At 55.1% G+C, this 22,779-nt stretch overlaps 1 protein-coding gene across 3 annotated transcripts in view; it reads left to right on the forward strand.

Annotated features, from left to right (window-relative positions):
- Positions 1-22,779, forward strand: part of CACNA1C (calcium voltage-gated channel subunit alpha1 C) — a 387,548-nt gene that overhangs the window by 270,367 nt on the left and 94,402 nt on the right. For all 3 annotated transcript variants that reach the window (XM_069585942.1, XM_069585940.1, XM_069585941.1), the window contains exons 7-9: positions 503-699; positions 6,856-6,959; positions 13,319-13,491. In XM_069585942.1, coding sequence (XP_069442043.1) covers positions 503-699; positions 6,856-6,959; positions 13,319-13,491 — 474 coding nt within the window. The remainder of the gene's footprint in view (positions 1-502; positions 700-6,855; positions 6,960-13,318; positions 13,492-22,779) is intronic.

Here is a 22,779-nt window from a genome sequence, read left to right on the forward strand (position 1 = left end):
AAATTTCCATAATATCCTACAGAAAAACCAGAGCGAACTTTCTGGCCTACCCAATAATTTTTTTTAAAAACCCACAACGCCCTCACTCTAAACTCTGGCATTCCCACAGAAATGTCTGCAGATACTTGAGCACCAAAAACAGAAGTCAAGGCCTCCCCTCTGCATTCCAGGATGTTTTTGCTCAGAGTGGTCGCCTCATAGTCATATCTTTCTTGGCCATTTGACGGGCAGCCTCTCCCCTGTCTTTGAAGTCAGTCCAGGTTAAATACAGTTTTGCAACACCCAGCTGAAAGCGCTGACCTTCTGAACTGACGGCAGCCTGAATGAACCCCCAGCGCTGTGTGTGTTCGCTTGTGTTCGGGGCGTTGGTGTGACTGTGCTCTGTGCTGCCGCTGCTGGGTCCTTTGCCATCCCAGCCACTGCTTTACTAACTTCTCTCTTCTTTCTCTGCCCATCCCTCTCCCCCACCCCGCCTCCTTATCTCTCCCCCTGGTCACTTGAGATGTCCCAGCAGAAGACGACCCCTCGCCCTGTGCCCTGGAGACGGGCCACGGGCGGCAATGCCAGAACGGCACAGTGTGCAAACCAGGCTGGGACGGGCCCAAGCACGGCATCACCAATTTCGACAACTTCGCCTTCGCCATGCTGACTGTGTTCCAGTGCATCACCATGGAGGGCTGGACCGACGTCCTCTACTGGGTACGTGCCGGGGTGGGCGGGGCGGGGAGCATCCGCCTTCCAGGGACGTGCAGTCACACGCACACCGGGAGGAGTGAGGACCTTGATTTCTTCCAGGTCTTGCCTGAGAAGCAAAGCTCATGAGCCCTGCTCTGCTCACCAGCCCAAGAAAAGTGTCACCTCTCATTTGTCCTCCACAGTGGGAAGCGCTGGCACGCAGCCCAGTGGGGCTACGGCTGGCCCGACACAAGGGCCCTCTTGTGGGGCTTCTCCCGCCCCGTGCATGCCCTGCCCGTGTCCCCAAGGGAGCGGGAGGGCACACGTTCAATTTCTAGGGCTAAAGAGAAAACTCAGGCTTGACCTCCAAAGAGGAAAGCACTTTTATTGAATTGTGCAGCATCACGGCATTCTATTGTGTTTTACCTCGCATAATGATCTTCCCTCATTATATCAGCTAGTCCATCAGACAAACGCATAGCCAGCCGCTTCACTCCTGACAGAACGCTCTGCTGGTCATGTGATGCGTATTCAGAAATGTCACTTCTCAAGTGCCAACCAATCAGCAGTAAATCTCCGTTTACCTTAAAGATGCCCTTTTATCAGCCAGCAGCCAACACGACTTTGCCAGCGTCCGAGCTGTCGAGGAGCAGGTTTTCATGCACCCTGCCCCACAGGCAAACACACCACATTTGACCTGTCTTCATCCTGGCAGTCAAGTCCATTATTTGTAAAAACTCCAGAAAATGTCATTCTTTGTAGGATCTCTTACTTCCACGTGAGAACTGACTTGCCAGAGCCTAGCGCTGCACTCCAGCGTTTGGGCGGAAAATGCTTGTTGTCGGGCTTGAGAATACCATTGCGCCCAGTTTTCCAAATAATCAAGTGGATTTGGCTGCCCAGAAAACAGTCTAAGAGGCTGTTCAGGGAGGGAGGGATGCCAGGCTGGGAAGGACCAGAGCCAGGAGAGGTGTCCACTCCCGCCCCCAACCAGGAGGAGGAGTTCTGGAACCTCTCAGAGATGCTCTGCACCTTGTGGGCATTGTGACTGCTAAACTGTTTTCAACAATTCAGAAGCCCTTTTCTCCCAGTTTCTGGGGGCAGGCTGAGACCCTGCACTGCCGTGAAATGTGAGCCTCTTCATAGAACCAGTTTAAACTTGCCCGTGGGCCTTGAACCCCACCAGTGATATTCAGTGTTCCCTGCTTGATAGGGGGTGCCTGGAGTCCTCAGGATTCAGACACAATTACATCCAACTCAGGGCAGGGAAACCAGCTAGACTTCATTGAACACCGGTGGTGCTGTGGGAGCCTGGTAGAGCAGTCATGCAGCTTCACTCTCAGAAAAGACTCAGGTCTAATCACCTCTCCCTCCAACTGAGATGAACATTGGCACACATCTCCCAGGCTCATACTCAGTAAGAACTTGGCTTTGAATAATTTGTGAGACAAAGGGAGATGAGCTTACTCTATCTGGGCAAGTTTAATTTCTTTTAGCAAAGCAGATAGAATTCAGAAGTGGCCCTAAGGGGTCCTTCTACCTTGGGCGGGTCCCTCTGGCCAGCCAAAGACAGAGACGTCCTCTGCCAACGGGCATCACAGGACACGTGGTCTTGTGGGACTGGGCTCGGGGGCCTCACCATGCGAGCTCCAAACCCAGGCCCTATGTTGCCATGGAAACACCTCCCATGGCATCAAATTGAGGGCAGGACGGCAGTGGGTGGGTGGGTGGGGGTGGGGGAATAGGTATAATTTCCTTTGCTGATGGCCTGATGTATTTTTGTGATCCTCCTTCATCCCTCCCTCCTGCTTCCCACCCCCCCAGCCAGATGTGGTCCAAGGAGGTGCTGTCACAGTGACAGCCAGGGTGGGGGTTGAGAGGAGCTCGCCCGGCAACCAGCAATTTTCAACAGCTGTGTTGTGCCTTCCCCCTCTCCCCGCTCCAGTGGGGGCAGGTGGTGATGCGCTTGGGCAGGGCATGGCAGTGTCAGAGGTGGGGACCGTCCCCAGCCCCTGGGACAGCCTTCCCCTGACCTTCCCAGCACCTTCCTAAGTGACTGAGCTATGTGTGCATGTGTGTGTGTGTGGGGGGGGGGGCACACGTGTGCATGTGCGCACGCGCGCGCGCACACACACACACACACCCCTGAAGGCGAAAGGGAACCTCCTGGTGGGTATTTTGAGGGAGGCCCCTCCTAGCCCAGAGCGCCTGCCTGCTCACTCTCTGCTTCTGTACCCTCTCTGGTGGCTCCTCCTTCCTCTCCTCAGGCTCCTTCTCCAAAACCCCAGACTCTCACACCCCTCTGCTTTCCTATAAAATATGGAGCCCTCTAAGCAGGGAGGGGCCCGCTCCCCCCCCACAGTGCAGCCTGGGGACAGACGCCGAGGGTCAGCCAGGGGACAGACGCTGAGGGTCCAGCCCCAGCCCCTGCAGGAGGTCCCAGAGGTCCCCATGCCCTGTGTCTGTGGAGGGCAGGGCACAGGGCATCTGCGTGGAGGCATGAGTGTCCCCTGATCCCCAAGCAGGGCTCCGAGCAGTATTTCGGGCACCTTGCACTTGAGGACTCTCAGTGCCTCAGCAACTATCCATGAAGGGGACTCTGTTGACCTCTGCCCATGAGGCCCTCTGCCCGGGCCCCCAGACTCTGCTTTCCGTGTGACACAGGAGAGCCATCTGGCCTGTGTCCTGGCCTCACCTCCTCCACCAGCACTCATTCCCCCCTCACTTCCTGACACCTCCTGTTTTCCCTAGTTGGTTTCTCCCTGACCAATTCTTCTGCTGATTTTTAAGAATTAGAGATTCAGCTTAAAACTAAAATTAAAAGGACTCCCTCATGAGAAATCACAAAAAGGAAAGATGTGTCTTTGGGAGCTTCTGCCTCAGTTTGGCTCCAGCAGGAATGAAAGCGTAAGGTTTTAACTTGTCACAAGTCAGTTGTCAGCTCCACACTCACATGTGTGGACATGCTGGGAGGACATTCCTCATACACATGCACGCACACACATTCATGCACACACATACACACATGTGCGTGCATACACACTCACACTTATATGCACACCCATGCACACACACATACCCATAGATATGCACTCACGCATGCATACACATACGCACACGCATATATATACATACACACGCGGCGCACATGCACACACATACATGTACACACCATGGCCTCTGATCTCTGGCCTCGGCGCTGCTGAAATACCCCTGGTTTATAAGGAAGGTCTTTTCCCTCCAAGCAGGTGGAATTGAGTGTTTGACCCTATTCTCTCCTGTTCCATCTCCACCTCTTCTCACTGCCTTAAAGGTGTCCAGCGAGCAGAGCTGGGGTGCTGAGCTCTAGAAATGACCAGAGAGCTGCTCAGGGTGAAAAGTGGAGAAGAATCTTCATCACCCAGAGACAGCACCTGGCTCTAACGGGGATCAGGTAGAGAAGGTGTCAGGGTCCCGGGTACCCCCAGCCCTGAACCCTGAGTCTGCCCTAGGTAGGGCATTACTGCTCAGCACCCACGCAGCTTTAAACAGAGAATCTGTTACCTAAACAATAAACTCCTGGTTTATAAACATATTAACAAGGGGAATTCTCATCTCTCAAAGCTATAATTTGTTTACTTATTAGGTTTTGTTTTATTCATTTCACTGGCCTTAGGCAAGTTCTTATTACTCAGTAATTCAATTGAACACACATTTAGTGAGCATTTACAGGGCCCCCAGGCCTGCGCTCGAGGAGTTTGGGTCTAATCGGAGAGACGTGGACACAGAGAAACGTGGCTCCCACGCAGGACCCAGCGAGAGCAGGGAGGGCTTCCTGGAGGAGGCGGGGTTTCGCTGGTCCGTCAGTTTCACTGAGTGGGGAGCAAGAGAGAAGGAAAAGCCAGCTTTTTGCCAGTTTAGAGACTGGACAGAACTGTGCTCTGGGCTCCTTACACATCCAAGAACCAGCCCAGCCCCCTGTGGTCTCAGCAAGTACCAGAGGCCCACCTGGGACAGCAAGGTCCGCAGGCCTCCACTCCACGCCCCACTCAGTGTGGGGCTCCGGCCGAGTCCCGGAGAAGCTGGTTTTGTCGGTCTCTGGGAGAGGTGGGCCTGCGGCGGATCCCACCCCATCTGGGCCTTCCTGGTGCCTGAGCAGGCATAGAGGGGCAGGAGGGGTCAGGTGAGATGGTCCTTCGACTTGCTGCTCCCCCAGTGCCCTGTGGGTGGGCCCCATGTCCCACAGACGAGGTGGCACAGGCCAGGGCTTCATCTAGCCGCCACCCTGGCACTGGCTTTCAGGCAGAGCCGCCCGCCCTCTGATAACACCCCTGCAATGCACTGTGATTTTAAAGGCTGCACCTCCTGCCTGTGACAGCAGGTGACAGCCTCCCATGCCCCCCAAACTGCCCAGCCCTTGGGGACCACAGGGCCTTGGATAGGGTACCAGACCTGAAAGGTACCCTGGAGTCAGCTGGGGTGGAGAGAGGCCCCCAGAAGTCGGGGCTGGAGTCAACAGTCCTCCTGTTTTCTTCCTGAGGAAACATGATGCTGGATTTGAAGGTTCGAGGTGTGGTTCCCTCCAGAAATTAGATGTGGGAGGAGAGGAGGCGTGTGTTTCAGCAAAGCCTGGTTACTGGTGAGGTCCCGGCTGAGGGGCTGCAGGTGTTGGACCCAGGGGGGCCTCTCTGCACGCCCGCCCGACAGGGGCTCAGGGAACGGCTGGCTTCAGTGTCTGAGCAGACCTGTCCTTTTTCACCTCTAAGTAAGGGTGTCAGCAATCTGGGTCATTCTTTAAAATACGACTTTATTTATTCTTCTCTCCTGAATAGCTCCACACGGGCTGACTGAAGCCATCCGCCTCCTGCTCCCGCACTGCCCTACTTCAGGGCTGCCCGCACGTGCGTTGGCGCCCAGGCCGCCCCAGAGCAGGGAGCCCAGAGCTAAGGTGGGGGTGCGAGAGGGTACGGAGAGTCACAGCCTCTGTCCTGTCATTGCCTTGAAGGCTGGGCGGTGGGCCAGCGGGTCTCAAGCCTAAGACACATCAGATGCACTCGGGGCTCATGAGAACCTGGGACATCAGGCGCCCCCAGTGTGGGTGTAGGGCCAAGGGGTGAGGTTCCAAACTAGTCCCCAGGTCCCCAGGGAGGGTGACACTGCTGGCCCTGGGGCCTCACCTGGAAAACCACAGATGCAGGTCATACAGGAAGCCTGTGCCCTGAGGGATTTTGGAAAGCCAGGGGTGTGGACCTCCCATGGGGTCTCCGTTGGCCCATGTTTGCCAGAGCTATTCCCTGAGCACCAACCCTGAACCACCGTCCTCCCGGCCCGTGGCCTCTGAAGTCAATGACACAGCCTGGTCATCAGCACTCATCCATCCAGGCCCCTGGGTCACTCCCTGAGGAAGGCGTCTCCCCGTGTGACCCCAAAGCCTCCACCCCTGCTTGTCTGCGAGAGCTGAGGCCAGGGTGCCGGCCACAGTGACCACATAAACCCAAGTGAGCAGAAACCATCTCTTAGGGAAGAAAGCACTTTGGAGGTGACCCAGCTTCTTAGACGAGTGAACAGAAAATATTGGAGGGAAATTCTGTTCCCCCGAAAATAAAAGGGCAGAGACAGCAGGGCAAGATCCCCACCCACCCCGAGGCAGAGCCGCCAAGGTCCTTCCCGCTCAGGTCAAGGTCACAGGGTGTTAGAATCAAGGTGGCGCTGGGCGACAGTGGTTTCCCCCAATCTCTGCTCCTCCCTCCCAGCCTCTGCTTCTCCCTCCTGGCCTCCCTGCCTCCTCGCTGTGAACTCACTCCTGCTTCTCTCTCTCCTCACTATCCTTGGTCTTTCCAGATGCAGGATGCTATGGGCTACGAGTTACCCTGGGTGTATTTTGTCAGTCTGGTCATCTTCGGATCCTTCTTCGTTCTAAATCTGGTTCTTGGTGTGTTGAGCGGGTAAGCTGAGTGTTTCTGTGTCCACGTCACGACGCAGCTGAGCAAGGCCCCAGGCCCCGTGTGCCCGTCACCAGGCCCAGGAGAACAGAAACTGTCTCGCTTCAGCTGCACATGCGGACTGCTGGCTGGGCAGGCCGCTTGGCCTCTGGTGACCTGGAAGCCCCGGTCCCGGTGCCACCCATGGCGCCAGGCCTGGGGCAGTGGGCCGTGCTCGGCTGCTCCCGGAGCTACACTAACTCTGACCCCGTTCTTCCAGGTCAATGATGCCGTGGGAAGGGACTGGCCCTGGATCTATTTTGTCACATTAATCATCATAGGTTCATTCTTTGTTCTTAACTTGGTTCTCGGTGTCCTTAGCGGGTAAGCAGGACCAAGCAAGAAGGTCTCGACTTCTCCATTTACCTCGTTTTACTCTTTCTGCTCTTCCTGCCTCTATTCTTCTGGCTCTGATGAATCTGGGATGTGGGCCAGCCCGGGAGCCTTAAAGTGAATGTCCTTGGCCTGGCTGGACAGAGGTCAGAGGCGCAGGGAGGACCCCCACCCCTGGTTTGGGCTGCAGTGAGAGGTACCCGGGCCCGCTTATCTGCTGCCAGCCTTGCCCACGTCAGGCTGGACTGTCCAGGTGGGCAGGATGCTTCTCCGGGGACCTCGGGGGCATCTGGGCCCCTTGGTTTGGCAGAGGAATTGAAGGAAGATTCATGGGCCGTCTACTCTGGCCCTCGTAGCAGCCTAGCAGACGGGCACCTGGGCCATCTGTCCAGCCTCCATCCAGGATCACTGGCAATGAGGACTCAGGCCCTCTTTACCCATGCTGATTGGGCCAGGAGTTTGAGCTAAAATGCAAATAAACCAAACAGACTGAGATTCCCTTCTCCTTGGCTCTGATCGCAGCCTGGGCTGCCCCGTCTGTGTCCCCCTCGGAAAGGAAGAGCACTCAGCTGTTTGAAGCTCCCGATTACAGAAGGAAAGAGGAGACTGGGCACGCCTTCCTTCTACTTCTCCTGCCCAGCGCCAAGTAGGAGGCCCTCCTGGTTTCGGCCTTGGCGCAGATGAAGTTGAAAAGCAGTCGAGGCAGCAGGTGGCAGGGCCCAAGGAGCCCTGGGCGGCCACCCTGCCCCACAGCCCCACTGGACATCTCCTCGGCTCCCTTTCTTCTTTCCAAGCCCAAGCCAGCCACGCCAAGGCCACCCCTGAAGGCTCCCGTGACTCTCTGCTCCTGCACCACGTGGGGGAGGGGCCGCTGCTTCACAGCCTTTCCTCCGTCTCTGGGGATGTGTGTATGGGGGAAAGTCAGCCAAGGAGGAGGACGTCCCCCCTCTCCTGCCACAGTCCAAGGCCGCACAGTAGTGTCAGGGTCGGCCCTGGAAGTGGGGACGGGACAGGGTTCCACCCTGACCTCACCCCTCCCCAGCAGGAGGGCCATCAGAGGCCCCATCACACTGGCCACACAGTGGGGGGACCAGCACCCTCCGTCAGTCTGACAGCGATCCACAGGACAGTGGGTGCCCCCGTCAGCTGCCTGGAGGGTGGAAGGGCTTCCATTTTGTGTCCAACACAAGAAAATGGCCTGTTTATGGGGGTTCTCAGGGAGAGGGTTGGAAAAGTCAAACTCGTCACCTCTCAGGGCAGAAATGTGGCTGCTTCAGCTCTGGCCTTCCTGGAGGCAGGAGGTTCTTAATGTTGCTCACCCAGCTGACAAAACAGGGATCGTGACCCCAGCCCCTCGGTCACCGTGAGAGCGGCACATGGCGGTTTACGTCAGCGCCTCAGCGGGCAGCAGGCGCTCAGCAGCAGCGCCATCCCTACGGCAGTGCTGTCCCCATGGGGCTCGCTATTTGCTCAGTGCTGTTGGGGCTGGACAACTGAGCGGGGTCATCCCAGGTTAGACATGCTGCCTTCTGCTTCCAGGGACAAGGGAAGGCCCCCTGAGGAGCCATGTGGCTTGTAGGGGTCCCCTCACTGGTTGGTGTTTGCACAAGGCCCTGTCCCATCTCCCCATCACTGCCCGCAGACAAACATTGAGTGAGCTGGGCCTGTGATGTGCCAGCTTCTCAACCTGGGTAAAGGTGGCTCCACCTCCTCCCCCCAGAGATTAGGAGCAGGTCTGAGCAGTGAAGTCCCCCCAAGAAATCTGCAGTGGAGGCTGAGGCATCGACCTCATAGCCCCCTAGAGCAGGGGTCTGCCAAGTCATGCTCGGCCCCCCGAGGGGCACTCCTCCCCAGAGGTCAAAGCGGAGTCAGATGGTGGCAGTGCTAGGGGCAGCAGACTGGCCTTAAAGGATGGGTCTCAGCCCAGCTGAGTCTGAGCGAGTGAGTGAGTGGGTGGGCAGGCCCATGGGATTCTAGAACCCAGACCCACTCCCCTCCTGGGAGCTCAGCCCTCGATCGGTCTCCCTGGACCCCTCGCCACCCCAGCCCCCCAACTCTGCTGCACCTCCCAACCTTCCTGGGCCCCAGACACCCACTTTGCCTGGACGCAGAGTGTCTGCAGGTGAGCAGCTCCCCTTCCTGGCCCATCCAGAGGGCTGGCTGCCCAAGGAGAAGCCCAGAACCCGGCTGCTATTGACTGGGGATGTGTGGCATTGACCCCGTCTTGACCAGCCAGGACAGCAGTGTGGTAGTTCCCCCACCACCACCACCCCCCCTGGATCACAACCATATGCCCACTCGTCCTGTGGCCAACCTCCCGGAATGCTTGGAAATGTCCAGGAGCTCACCGCGAGGCCCCTTCTTGGGTCGGTGTCCACTGTGAGGAGTTTGTCGGCAGGCTTCGGGCTTGGCGTCCTTGGTGGATCCGCTCACGTGCTGCCCACGCTGCCCGAGAGCTGATGCAGAGCACATGTCCACTCCACAGGGAAGAAAAGTGAGGTTTATATGTGGAAACCTCCCCAGTTCTCACAGGTGGGGCCTGGAGGATCAGGATTTAACCCCCACATGTGGCCCCAAGACCTTTGCTCCCATCCCCCACCCTCCACCATCTCCAAGCCCATCAGCCTGGTTAATCCCATGACTCCAAATTATGGCCAAGATGCAAGGGGGAGAGGCCACCTGTGGGCAGATGGGGGGCCCAGACCGAGGACCAGGGATCCTGGAGGAAGCTGGAGAACCCCTGCCCTGAGGGCCTCAGGCGGTCCTGAGCTGGAGGCCAGCAGCTGGTACATGTGACAACCCTTGAGGGAGAGCAGAGCCCCCACCCCCAGGCAGCACTGCCATCTCAAAGTGTTTGGAGCTGGTGGCTGGGACCCTGAGTCCATCAGTTAAGGGTATTGTCCTTTCAGAGCTCAGCAGGGTGAGCTGGTATATTCCTCCCTGCAGTCATGAAGGAAGGGCTCAGGACGCTTGGGGTCTCCTGCTCAGGAAGGCAGGAGAGCAACTCTGGAAAGGCTCCATTTTAAACGTGGAAGTCAGAGATTTTGGTCACTGGAGGGATGGGCATCCTTTGTCTGGAAACCTATTCCTACTGAGGCCAGATGGATCCATGTTGCTATCCGTCTTGTGGATCTTCTCAAAATGCTTCCACGTTCATTACCTGTTGATCCTCATAAGTCTCAGAACCTCCAGAAATCCCGCCTCCCACCCATTAGAACAGTGATGGCAACCACAAGATTCCAGAAACTGCACTAGAAGTTGCAATCGAGTGAAAGTCACTGGACCCTGGATTCTGGTCACTTTGTGGTTTTAAGTTGTTGCAAACAGAGAAGACATATGTCTTCAGGTGACAAGGGGCCTGGGGTCTCTTAGAGGGTGGGCGCCCAGCTCTCCTTCCCCCGAGAGATAAGGCAGAGGGCCTGAGGGTGCAATGGGCAGGTTGCGACATGGAAACAGCCCTGACCACCAGCCACAGTTAAGACCCACGGCAAGAAGCAGAAGCGCCAGACAAGCTGCCTCGCAGCTGGACAGAGGTGATGCTCACGACTCCCAGCAGGGTTGGTCCAACACTGAATTCGTGAACACCGACCTCTGTTCTTCTGGGGAAATACTGGGTTAGGTTCCTGTGAGCCTCTGGGCACAGCCTTGTCATCAGGACACAAGTTGTTGTTATGTGCGTCTATGTGAAGGCACCTTGTTTAAGGCATAGTGTTGGCTCATTCACACCACACTCTCAGCCCACAGCTTATAACTCAGGCCTGGATGGAGCTTGTCAGACACTTGAACATTCCCCAGAGGCACCTCCCAGCCCTCGAGCACATAGGGTCATAGACCGCATAGCAGCTTTGTGCTTAGAGGCCATTTAATCAGAAAAATCACAACAAAAAGCACAAAATACGGGAGACATGGCATCAGATGGGCTGTAAAAAGGCCGTCATTTGCAGTATGAGCTGCACCCAGGAGGTGGCAGCCCCTTGTCTGACCTCAGCCAGGACCATGACCCCAGATCCTGCCTTACCACATGTCTGCAGTGACCACAAAGTCTCACCATGGATGGCATGACTAACAAGGCTTAGAGAGGAGACAGGTCTGCAGATGCAGAGTCCATGGGTGATGAGGACCGGCTACACCGGTCATCATGGGGCCTCGAGCCCGAGCCATGGCACCAACAGACCTTCCACATGTACCAGTGGGAGATGTACAAACCGCACACCCAGAGTGGGCTCTCCACCACATCTGTGCCATCAGCCACTACAGGCACAGGATGTGCCCCTGCCTTCAGGCAGACACCCCATGACTGACCCAGCAGTGTGAGACATCAGGACATCAGAAAGGAGATGAAGAGAGCCAGGTGCTTCCATCCTGCAGGTCCCTTATGGCGTGGGGCCTACAGGGAGAACCCCCTCCCCTCCATGCGCCCTAAACCCCATGAGGACCTGGCCATGCTGCTTCTCCTCGCTCCCCTCACCCCCAGGAAAACTTATTTCCTCATCTCCTGGGGATGTCTGTGTGGTTCCCAGAGGTCTCGGGTATGGATGGCAAACTTCCACTCTGCAGAGCAGATGTCACCATGCATGATTGGGTCAGCTCCTGGCTCCAGAAGGAGGAAGACCTTAGCTACTCAGTCCCCTACACACCCCAAGCCCGCTGCACAAGGGACAGAGCTCCCAAGGGTAGGGAGTGGGGTGGAAGGATGGTCAAGGGGGCCTGGAGCTGCCATCTTGGGAAGGGGCGCTCTGTGCAGTGACTCCAGGCAGCAAGCCCACAAGCCCGAGAGGAGTGGTGGGTGGGAGGGCTGGGGCCTCTCTCCAGGCCCCTCCCCAACAGCGGGAGCTGAGGCCTCCCTCCACGTGGTCAGTGGGCAGCCGGGCCCCTTTTCCCCAGAGAAGATAGGGGAGGTGCTGGCAGCTGGCAGGAAGCCCAGGAAGAGCAAGTTCAATCAGGCTGGAATTGGATTCAATCAGAGTGAAGGAGAACATCCCGTCTCAATCAGAGCATCATCAAAGCAGCAGTTGGCAAGAACTTGGAGCCCACGTCTCCCAACGGAAGTGTCCCCAGACCGTCCCGGCCCTGCCCCTCATGGTAAAGAGTGAAAACTGAGCTCCAGCTGCGAATGCAGACCCTGGCTGGTGGGTATGGGGGCTCCGGAGCTGAGTTGTCCTGCCCCTGGCTCACCTGTGTGCCCTGCCTTCCACGATGCCCGCCTGTGGAGTGTCTGCTGCTGCAGAATCCCTTCAGGTGGACTCTGCAGCCTCCCACCATGAACTGCGCCTCCGCCGCTAAGAGAAGGAGTCGTGTCTCTAGAGGAAGCTGAAATGCCCAGGGCATCCGCACATACCCCCAGGGTCCCAAGTACCACACACTGAGGCATGCACTGCTATTTATTTAGAAAAGGCACAAACTTGCCTCGAGAGTGAGACCCAGCCTCCTTGACCCCCTTCTTGACCACCAGCCCCTCCTGGCTCAGAATGTGAATTCAAAGTCAGAGAGAAAATAAGGACAGAATCACAGGAAACAGGAAAGAAGTAGACACTCTCCAAAATTCTTTAATAGGCCCTTCTTCCAGCAAATCCCAACCCAGTTTTAGCTTCTACTCTTTATTGCTTGAGACTGAATGCCCCATTTAACTTTTATATTGTCTTGACTTTATGCATTTTCCCATTCTGATTAGATTTCTTTTTTGACCCAAAGGGCAGCCACAGGACATTTTCTTGTGTTTGGAACCCTCTTTTGTCTCCCTCATGTGGGAAAGAACTTTCTCTAGATTAGAAACCCTCCAGGCTTGCTGAACCAGCAGAACATGCCCTAGAAATGAGAAGGGGTGGAGAGGTGAGCTCTCCTGGGCCTGACCTCAGTGACTATACCAGCCCACATATAACGTGGGCTCTTTGAGAGGCAGAGCCCTGATATGTAACATCTGACGATTTCTGCAGTGTAAATACCCAACCAGGGCCAACCTCAAGCCCCTGAGGAAGCACCTGGGTTGGCAGAGCCAGTGGAGGCGGGGGCAGGAGGGGCTTCAGCTAGACCCCAGCTCCTTGTCTTCCGGGGCTGTAATGGGGGTCCCTGATGGCTGTTGTTCAGAAGGCCTTTCAGGTCACTGTGGGACATCTGTCGTGAGAGGCAGCTTGCAATCATGGCCCAAAAAGAGGGGACATGAGTTTGGTCCACCCGCTGCTCACGTCCCAAGTAAGGATGCCCCCCCTCAGCCATTTTATGAGAGCAGATCAGACCTGGGATGGGGGTCCATGCAAGTGGGGGCCGGTGGTGGGCTTCCCGTGCAATGCAGCTAACCCTTTGTTCCTCTTGCCCCATCTCTCCTGCCCTGCCCGCTTGGCGTCTCTCACCAGAGAGTTCTCCAAAGAGCGAGAGAAGGCCAAGGCCCGGGGCGACTTCCAGAAGCTGCGAGAGAAGCAGCAGCTGGAGGAGGACCTGAAGGGCTACCTGGACTGGATCACGCAGGCTGAGGACATCGACCCTGAGAATGAGGACGAGGGCCTGGACGAAGAGAAACCCCGAAACAGTGAGCGGCCTCCTGCAAGGGGCTGGGGACTGGGCTTGGGAGGGGGCGCTCGGGGAGGAGAGGCTGCCCACCCCTGCCTCGCGGATGCATCCTTCTCGGCTCTCAGAAGTCAGTCCCACGTGTGCAGCAGAGCCTCCCAGTCCTGCTGGAGCCTCTGGTCCGGAGACACTTTGCTCGATGGGGTTCTTTGTTTTCAATCCAACGTCCTCCTCCCAGCCCGGCTCCCTGGACGGAGGGGTGGGCACCGTGCTCTGGGCTTGTTCAAAAGGGACCATCTCCACCTCTACCACCTGGAAAGCGCGCCCCTGTCCCTTTCCAAACACCGCTGTGCTCTCTCAGGGAAAAGAGCCAAAGGTTTCTCTCGAGGAGGTTCAATTCAAAGCTCCAGGGAGGTGCTAAACAGGAAGGTTGAAGAAACCCTGAGGGCTTTGGCAGAACAGCATCAGGTTTTAGAAATGGAGCCCAGTCCCTCTCTCTGGGGTTTCCCATGGCGGCTTACTGGCCAGGCTTTTGCTAGGATGGTAATGAGTGATGGATGGTATTGACTCGCAAGTGTTGAGGAGATAATGAATCGTGGAAATCCAGGTTCATGGGACACGCCCAGTGGTTCTGAAATGTGGGCCCTGGACTGGCAGCACCAGCATCACTGGGACACTTGCTGGAAATGCAGGCTCCTGACGCCTCCTCAGATCTGGTGGCTCCAGAGTGGGGCTCTGTGCTCTGTTCAGCCCCCAGTACCTGGGTTGTGGGGTGAACGTGGCCCTAACTGCCCTGTGTCTCCTCTGACCTCTGTCTCTCTGACCCCAACCATGCTTTCCTCCTGTGGGTATCCTTCCCTCATGTTTCACACATTTGAATAAGGTCATTTCTGGCCAAGGAATCCATAAGGTTAAACAGCTTGCTGCGTGGGTCAGGCAGGTAAGGGCGGGGAACCAAAGGGGCTTGGGGGCCAAGAGAGAGAAGGGAGACCCGCTGGGCTCTGGGGACCGATGGGGAGGCAGGGTGTCCGTCACTGTATCCTTACAGAGGCCAGGAAGGCACAGGACGCGTGTGTGCACGTGTGTTCTGACACGGCGTGTGGACACCCTGGCCGTGTGCATGGCTTGCATTGTGCTGGTTGCGCTCATGCCTCCCGGCTGGTTTCCAGCTGTTCCTGCTCGTTGGTGCCTGAGCTCTCGGTGGCAATCCGGGAGGAGGCGTGGGTGGAGAGAGAGGGCAGAGGACATGGCTGTGAGCAGAGAGCGGCCCGCCTTCCCTCACCTCAGACGTAGGTGGAACACATCCTCCAATGATGCCCTTTCTGGTGACTCTGCTCAAGGGACACACACAGAATTAGAAAGTGCCCTGCCAGGGGCTGGTAACAATATGATTCAACAACCCAAGGAGGGCTTCACGCTCTGCTAGGAGTTCAGCAGGCTGGAAGACAAGGCCTGGGATGGATTAGAACAGGAAGCGGCGACGCGGCCAAGGGTCTTCCTGGGAAGATGCCCAGCAGAGTCTTGCTGACGGATCGTGGACAAGGGGGTGGTCCATGGTACCGAGTGATGTGTGAATGAGTGAGCTGGCCTGGGAGCTGAGGGCACCCCTGCCGCCAAGCACAGGAGTCGTCTCTGGACCCCAGTCTGCTCCCTGGTCAGGGCGGTGCTCAGTTCTCGACGGATGGCGGGAACGGGTTTCTTGCCTGTTCACAGGGACATGTGTGTCCACGGCCCACCCAGCACTGTGTGGCTATCCACAGAGATGCCGTGATCGCCTCTCCTCCAAGGACGGGGATGCTGCTCCCTGTCCTGCCCAGATGGGGGAGGCTCTGCTGCTGGAGCAGATCGAGTGCACAAGCCCCCCACCCCCATTTCTTACCGAGCTTTGGGGAGCACACGATGAACCGCCTACCCTTGTGGACAGAGTCTCTCTCAGGACCCTCTTGAGCCCAAATACAGATGAGCTCAGCCTGGAAGCTGCTGCCCTTCCCCAGGCTCTTTCCTCGGGGCCTGGGTCTGCTTCTGTCTTCAGCCTTGTCCCAGGAGGAAGACAGTACAGGGCCTGCCTGCTTCCATTGTGGAGATGGTTGTGGAGCAGTCCAGGGGTTGGGGCGCCAGGGAATGAGCGTCTTAAAAAGCAAGCCAAAGGGTGAAATAGAAACGCGTGAGGAACTGAACATGAGATGCTTGGGGGTGGAGCCAGAAGGTTCATCCAGAGGTGTGGGCTTCAGGAAAGTCCAATCAAGAGCAGAGTGGACGAGACTGAGGTGTTAAGGAGCTGGCCACCTAATGGATTTGAAGAAAAGGCAGGCCCCTGCCCAGAAACTATATTCTGATCTTCAGAACTTCGTAGTTTGCCCTTTGAAGCAAATACAAGGGGAGAGACGCTGCTATATGTTTCCATCAAAGTAGCTGAAACTTGCCTTTGAAATTGCTAAAAGATTACAGTACAGCGTATCTGCCAGTTCTCTTCAGCTCAAAGACTAAGTAGTCTTTTCAGGAAAAGGGTGAAAGATATTGTCACTCTTGACCAATGGCTCTGGCCACTTCTGCCTCCGCCCCAGCCAGGAACCCCAGCGGCACTTAGGAGATGCCAGGTGTTCAGCTATGGTGATACAGCCATGACCCCAGGCAGGAAACTGCTCATGATACGCCATTGCACAGTAGCTGAGCACACCCACAAGGAGCCCAGGTATACATTTGTGGAGGAAAAGCTGCAGATACCACCGAGGTCATAGAAAGAGCAGGATTAGGGAAGGGAACAGAGAGAAAGTGCATTGTTTGAGGTGTTTCTCTAAGCAATCAGAGTCGATAAGGTGGCCAGTAAATTATATAAAAAATATGTTACAATATTCTGAGTTCATTCATCCTCCCTCCCACCCATCCATCCATCTCCCGATTAAAGGTCCACTCTGCACCACACACTGGAGAAGGCAATGGCAACCCACTCCAGTACTCTTGCCTGGAAAATCCCATGGGCGGAGGAGCCTGGTAGGCTGCAGTCCATGGGGTCGCAAAGAGTCGGACATGACTGAGTGACTTCACTTTCACTTTTCAGTTTCATGCATTGGAGAAGGAAGTGGCAACCCACTCCAGTGTTCTTGCCTGGAGAATCCCAAGGATGGGGGAGCCTGGTGGGCTGCCGTCCATGGGGTTGCAAAGAGTTGGACATGACTGAAGCGACTTAGCAGCAGCAGCAGCAGCTGCACCACATGCCGCTTCAGGCCCTGGGGACACAGCCCTCATGGAACAGGAATCCTTCTCTTCTTTCTTTCTCCTCCTCAAGATCAAAAATGCATGGATTAATTATTTGTGCATGTGGGAATCTCTCTTTCATGCTGTTCAGACCATTTAAATGCAGCCCCAGCCCTCGAAGACAGACATTTGTGCGATGAGTGTGGAAAAGACAGACAGACCGTGGAACCGAACGACTGAGTTTCCACACAGACAAGCAGATTAAATATGTATTCCGTGTATTCAGCTCTGCTCCCAGGAGCCCCTTTGCAGTCCCCATGCAGCAGCAGAGCCACATGGCTTCCACCCGCCCTGCCAAGTCTGGATCGTGTATTGTTCAAACACAGAGATTGGAGGGCTTCCAAGAGCAGAGGCTGCCCTCAGAAGGGCCCAGTGGGGCTCGAAAGCAGGGATCTGAACATCACTGGTCCACACTGTACACGTGTCCAAGGCACAGGCATCATTATTTGAGCTTTTTTTTACATTTCGATGAATGCAAATGGTGTATTCCTTGGACATACTCATCCTCACGGCTGCCACACACCTGAAATGCCGAGATAGAGTTCTGGTCAGACGGCCAGAGGGACACTAGCGAAAGTTTTTCTCCTCGGCTCCCTTCTTACTCTGGCCCCTAAGTGACCATCTTAGAAGCCATCCTAACCCTACACCCCGCAGGGAGAGCAGACGCCTCTCCAGCCCGTCGCCTTTAGCTCGTTCTAGATGGTAATGGGCAGGGAGGCCTGGCGTGCTGCAATTCATGGGGTCGCAAGGAGTCGGACACGACTGAGCGAGTGAGCTGAACTGAACACTGCCTTGGGGTTGTGGGGGAATGGCTCACCAGGCTGGTGAGACAAGGCGTCAGGCCCAAACTGAGCCCCACGGTGAGCACCAGCATCCGATCCCTGGGCCACGCGGTGAGGCTGTTTCATGGATCCTTGCAGGCTGCTGGGAATGATTCCCCTGGGTGGGTCCTGGGGGCCCATGTCATTCATGTGCAGAACCACACGCGGGAATCTGGTCAGAACAAGGACACGGGCAGGGGTTTCTCCAAGGGCAGTCCATGCGCCAGGGAGCAATCTGGCTGCTCTGCTGTCGGGCCCAGTCTGGGAACGGGGCCCCATCGAGTGTACGGCCCCAAGAGGACAGTGTTCCGTGAAGGTCATCAAGGGAGGCGAGGGACAGTAGACTGTCCTGTTTCCAACGACATGCCAGGTGGTAGCAGGCCAAGAAAGAAAGCCGCTCACTGAGATTCATAAAAGTATACATCCTTTGTAATTTAGATGTGATTCATGTGAGTTCATCCAACTGACTGAACTCACTCCCAGCAAAGAGGTCTGCAGGGGACTTTCACTGGACAGAGCTTTGATGAAAGGTTTATCCTCTCAAAAGATATACATTTCAGTTTTCATAAGGTTCTTCAGTGTTAGGGGTTTTTAACAAAAAATAAAGATATTTTTAAATATCTAGTCACAGGAGCCATTGACGGTCACTAAATTCATATTCTAAAACTGACTTGCTAAGCATAATGTCGGTTTCGACACACAGACCCAAAGTCGTGCTCGGGGGGCTTCAGAATGTGCCTGGTGCAGGCACACAAACCCCCCAAGGTTAGAGGTCAAGAGAAAACAGAAACGCGGGCCAGAAGCTGGTGAGCACCGATTCCAGCTGCACCGAAACTTGTCTGTGCCTCTACTCGGGGATGAGATAATAGATCTGCTCTCAACAGCTGGCTGATGAGGTGAAAAGCCCTAATTATATGCTTGACAGGCCAGTTTTAAGGGGGAAAGCCTTTGTTTACCTTCTCAATTCCAAGCTTCAAATCAGCCGGTCAACTCTTACATCTCATGTCAGTGACTCATGAGATAGGATAACGATATCCAGCATCAGGTCAATCACTGTGTCAACAAAATTCTCTGAAAATAACAGCATGTACACACACGCACACACACACACCCCGGGGGTACACACACACACCAGGCACATGGATATGCACACACGTCCCCACACCATATACACAGGCAAGAAGAACCTGAGGACCCTTTCTCAACAAGAACATTCAGAATTACAGTTTTATTGTATTTGCTGATATTCAATACTGGCTCCAGCTACAATGAGAAGCTTGGTGGGTCGCTTGCTGTGCCCCAGCAGACACAGAAAGATCGGGCTTCCACCTGGGAGCAGGGGCACATCTCCTTGGTGTGGCCAGCAGCAAGGGTCCTGGCCCTCTTGCCCTCGGCTCCCTCCGCCATTCTGCAGAGATTGGGCAGCTGATCTGGTCAGTCACTGACCATCAGGCAGAGTATCCAAGGTTTTCGCCAAGAGGGCACCAGGCTTCAGTTAGACTTGTAGAGCTTCTTCTTGAGCCCCGTAGGTGGTCTAAAACCATTTCCATTCGTTGCAGCTTCCACTAATCCCTTACTGGATTCTATCTGTTTATTATGTCGTCCCTTGATTAGATCAGAAATGTGCACACAGCCGGCCCTCACCCGACTGGAGGCTGGAGCTTACGGTCTGCACAGTGCAGCGGTGTGCTATGTTGTACACTGAACAGGAGCTGAGAACCACAGGTCTCCAGACTCCCAGGCCCTGCCCACCGGCTGATGGGCAGTTCTCCCCTCTCGGTTTCCTTGTCTGTAAAAGTGGGGAGTCAGATCAGACAGCTGCAAAGACCTGTTTCAGGATCGGGTGTGGTTTCTGTTGTTCGAAGCTGACACATGTCAGCTTTAGCCCTGGGAGTTTAGAGAAACCTCCAGTCCATCAGACCCCAGAGGACTTCAGTTGATTTCAGACTCCTGGAACTTGCTCTGGGTCTCCCGTAGGAGCCCCCTGAACCCTGGAAGCAAGCTGATTCTTCCAAAGACCTTCCTGGAGCCTGGTATCCTCTGTCCCCCCTCAGCTGCAGAGCCCAGCTCCACCATCTTCCTTAGGAACCACCCCGCTCTGAGACCTCCTCGGGCGCCCCTCCCTTTCCACCCTTCCCCCTCCTCTCCTTACCCTGCCTTTTTGACCCCAGATGCCTGCTCCATGCCTGCCTGGTGACACTGATGTACATGACCTGTTGTACCTGTTTATCCATCTTCCTCCTGCTGGGCTGTGCAACTGGAGTGAGAGGGGAGGTTCACATCCCCAGAATTGTCATACAGCCTGGCGGATCAACCAACAGTGAATATGGAAAAGGGGTGGGAGGCCTGGAAATCTGCGAAAGTCCACCATTGGGAACAGGTGACCCGGACCCGCCTTGTCACTGTGTCAGGCTAAAACCAGACAGGACCGGATATCTGGCCCGCAGAGGCCACAGAATGAAGCAGACACACCAATTAATTTGTCATCTTCCGTGTCTTGTCTTCAACACTTCTGTCTGACTTCTGCAAGAGAACAGACTACTCCTCAATGTTTTTCTTCATGTACCAATCGGTTCTTTCCTTTCTTCTTCAAATACATTCAGAGAAGTGCCAGAAATATCTTTATTTTATGTCTCTCTCAGTGAGGCCAGCTAGCTGTCTACACGGGCAGTTGAGAAAGGGTTAAGAGAGGACCCAGAGCAAGTTCCCAGCTGTTTCTTTAGGACTGGAAAGCTGAATACATTTAAGGCTTGAAAAGGTCAACTCCCTTCCAAGGGGCAGAGGTTTGATTTCATCCATCGTGTGGTCTTGGGCATAACGCTCATTTCATTCACTGGTAGAGATGGAGATTTATGGACTAAATGTTATCACAAGCAGAGACTTAATGAGATCTCAGCTGCGTCTCCTGGGCGGAGTGGAAAGCAGCCATTTTGGTAATAAATAGAGAACGGCTTCTAATTTGTAAATTCCTCTTTCCGTTGCTAAGTCTAATCAGATCAGTGAAACTGGAGGGAATTGTTGACGACCCAAGATGATTTTCCATGCCTTAATCTGTCCAGGAAGCATTACTTCTAATGGAAGCAGCTTGCTTCTCTGGCAGCGGTAGGGGATGACATTTCTCATTAGACTAACTCAATTGTTGCCTGTTAAAAAATATGTTTAGCCCCAAATCTATTTAAAAGCAAACTGGAACCGAGGCCCCGTATCACTCTGCTACTAGTCTCCCTGCTTCATAGAAGCAGAAATTCTTTCCGAATGAGCTGCAGACCTCTCTCTATAGCAGGGCCATCCTGAAGGGTCCATGGCCTGTGTGATGTCATTCTGACCCAACAGAAGTGTCCAGAGTAGGGCTCGGTGGACCACTAGGCAGTCAGGTGTGCTCACAGCCTCTCTGGCACGGCAGAGAGTAGGTTGGGAGAATAGAACCCAGTCTCTGGCAGACCCTGCAGTTGAAGGTTAAAAAGGAGAATTAAGGGGGCTCCAAAGGAGAAGAGCAAAGCTCTTTTCTTGAGTCCTGCTTGAACCTTTTTTTTTTCATGCGTGTAATAACAGTTCAAGGATTTTACAAAGTGTCTTCTCACAAGCTGTTAAGCATTTCCAGGGCAGAGACCCTGTCAGAGTAGGTGACTGTTCTTGCACAGTAGGGATATCATGAATATTCATGAAAGTCTGACCACCTTGACAACCAGGGCCCCAAAGGGAACGTGATGTCTGCAGCCCTCCTAGGGGAGCGGCTGAGAACACGTCCACCATCACCAACCAGTCCTCAGACTCCAGGTGACCGTTCAGATCACAGCAGCTGGTCCTGAGGTCCTTCTCTTGGGCCTGCATTTTTGCTTTTTCATCCCCAATAAGTCCATCTGGTGTCTGGGCAATATGCGCACACAGAGAAGTATTCCTCTAACCCGTGTTACCTTGAATCCTCACTTAACCCTCCAAGATCCGTATTATGGTCTCTCTTTTCTTTTTTTCAAATTGGTTGATTTTTGGCCGTGCTGGGTCTTCGTTGCTCTGCAGACTTTCTCTTGTTGCAGCAAGTAAGGGCTGCTCCTCATTGCAGGGCACCAGCTTCTCACTGCGGAGGCTTCCCTTGTTGCAAAGCATGGGCTCTGGGGCACGTGGGCTTCAGCAGTTGTGGCACACGGGCTCAATAGTTGTGCTGCACGGGCTTAGTTGCTCCTTGGTGTGTGGGGTCTTCCCAAACCGGGGCTCAAACCCTTGTCTCCTGCACTGGCAGGCAGATTCTTTACCACTGAGCCACCAGGAAAGCCCCATATTGTCTCAGTTTTGTTTTTTTTTTTTAGATAAAAAAACTGAGGTTCAGATCATTTTCCCAAGAGGATCATTTCGGGCAGCCCCAGAAATAGATGTCGCAAGTCTGGAGACAGAGACTATGTCCCCTAACCACCTTATCTGCACTAAACCATCCCAGGGTCTGCACAGAATGTGGGCTCAGCCCTTTCCTGTCCCTGAACTCGACCTCTGGCAGCCCCCGTGGATGTGGTCCTGACAGGGCCTGACCAATGCAAGAGGGGAGCAAGGTCTAGAACGCGTTCTAGAGCAGGTTCTGGAGCAGCCTTGCTGAGAAAGATGTGCATGATTAAAGCATCGAGAGAACCAGGATGCAGAAGAACCTGACAAGCACCCGCAGGGAGAGCCGCATGATCAATTAAAGTGGAGGACGTGGAGGGGCGGGGAGGGGGTGGCTGATGGATGTGCTGACCGCTGCCCGCAGATTCATTCAGGGAGTTATGGGGCTTGAGGCACCACGGGTTTGGGAGCTAAAATGACTCACTTCCCATAAACGCCTGCAGTTTAAGGCTGAAATCTGCTCTCCTGCTGAGGGGGAGGCGAGGCTGAAGCCTCATGAAGAAGCCCTGCTTTTGTCAGGACAGTCCCATCGTGGGTGCCCATGGCCTTCAGGATTTTGCTGGACCCCCATAGGGCCGCCCTGGGGAATCTGACTCAGGCCAAAGTTATCACGAGCAGCAGAAAATAGGGAAGCAGATGGAGACCAAGAAGAAAGAGAGAGAGAAAGCACACCCTGAGCTCTGCAGGCCCCCGTGGACAGCACACGCAGGGCACAAGTGTGAGGCCTGGACCTTCAGGACGGAGCCAGGGCAAGCCTGGGCTTGGTCAGGATGACTGAGGTGGGCTTTTGGCCCCTCCGTGATGTGAGTAAAGGGCATGCAAGAAAAGGTGGCAGTGCTGGCTGGTAGAAAAGGGGCCAGACC

Source organism: Ovis canadensis, chromosome 3 (assembly GCF_042477335.2).
Source record: "Ovis canadensis isolate MfBH-ARS-UI-01 breed Bighorn chromosome 3, ARS-UI_OviCan_v2, whole genome shotgun sequence".
Taxonomy (NCBI): Eukaryota; Metazoa; Chordata; class Mammalia; order Artiodactyla; family Bovidae; genus Ovis; species Ovis canadensis.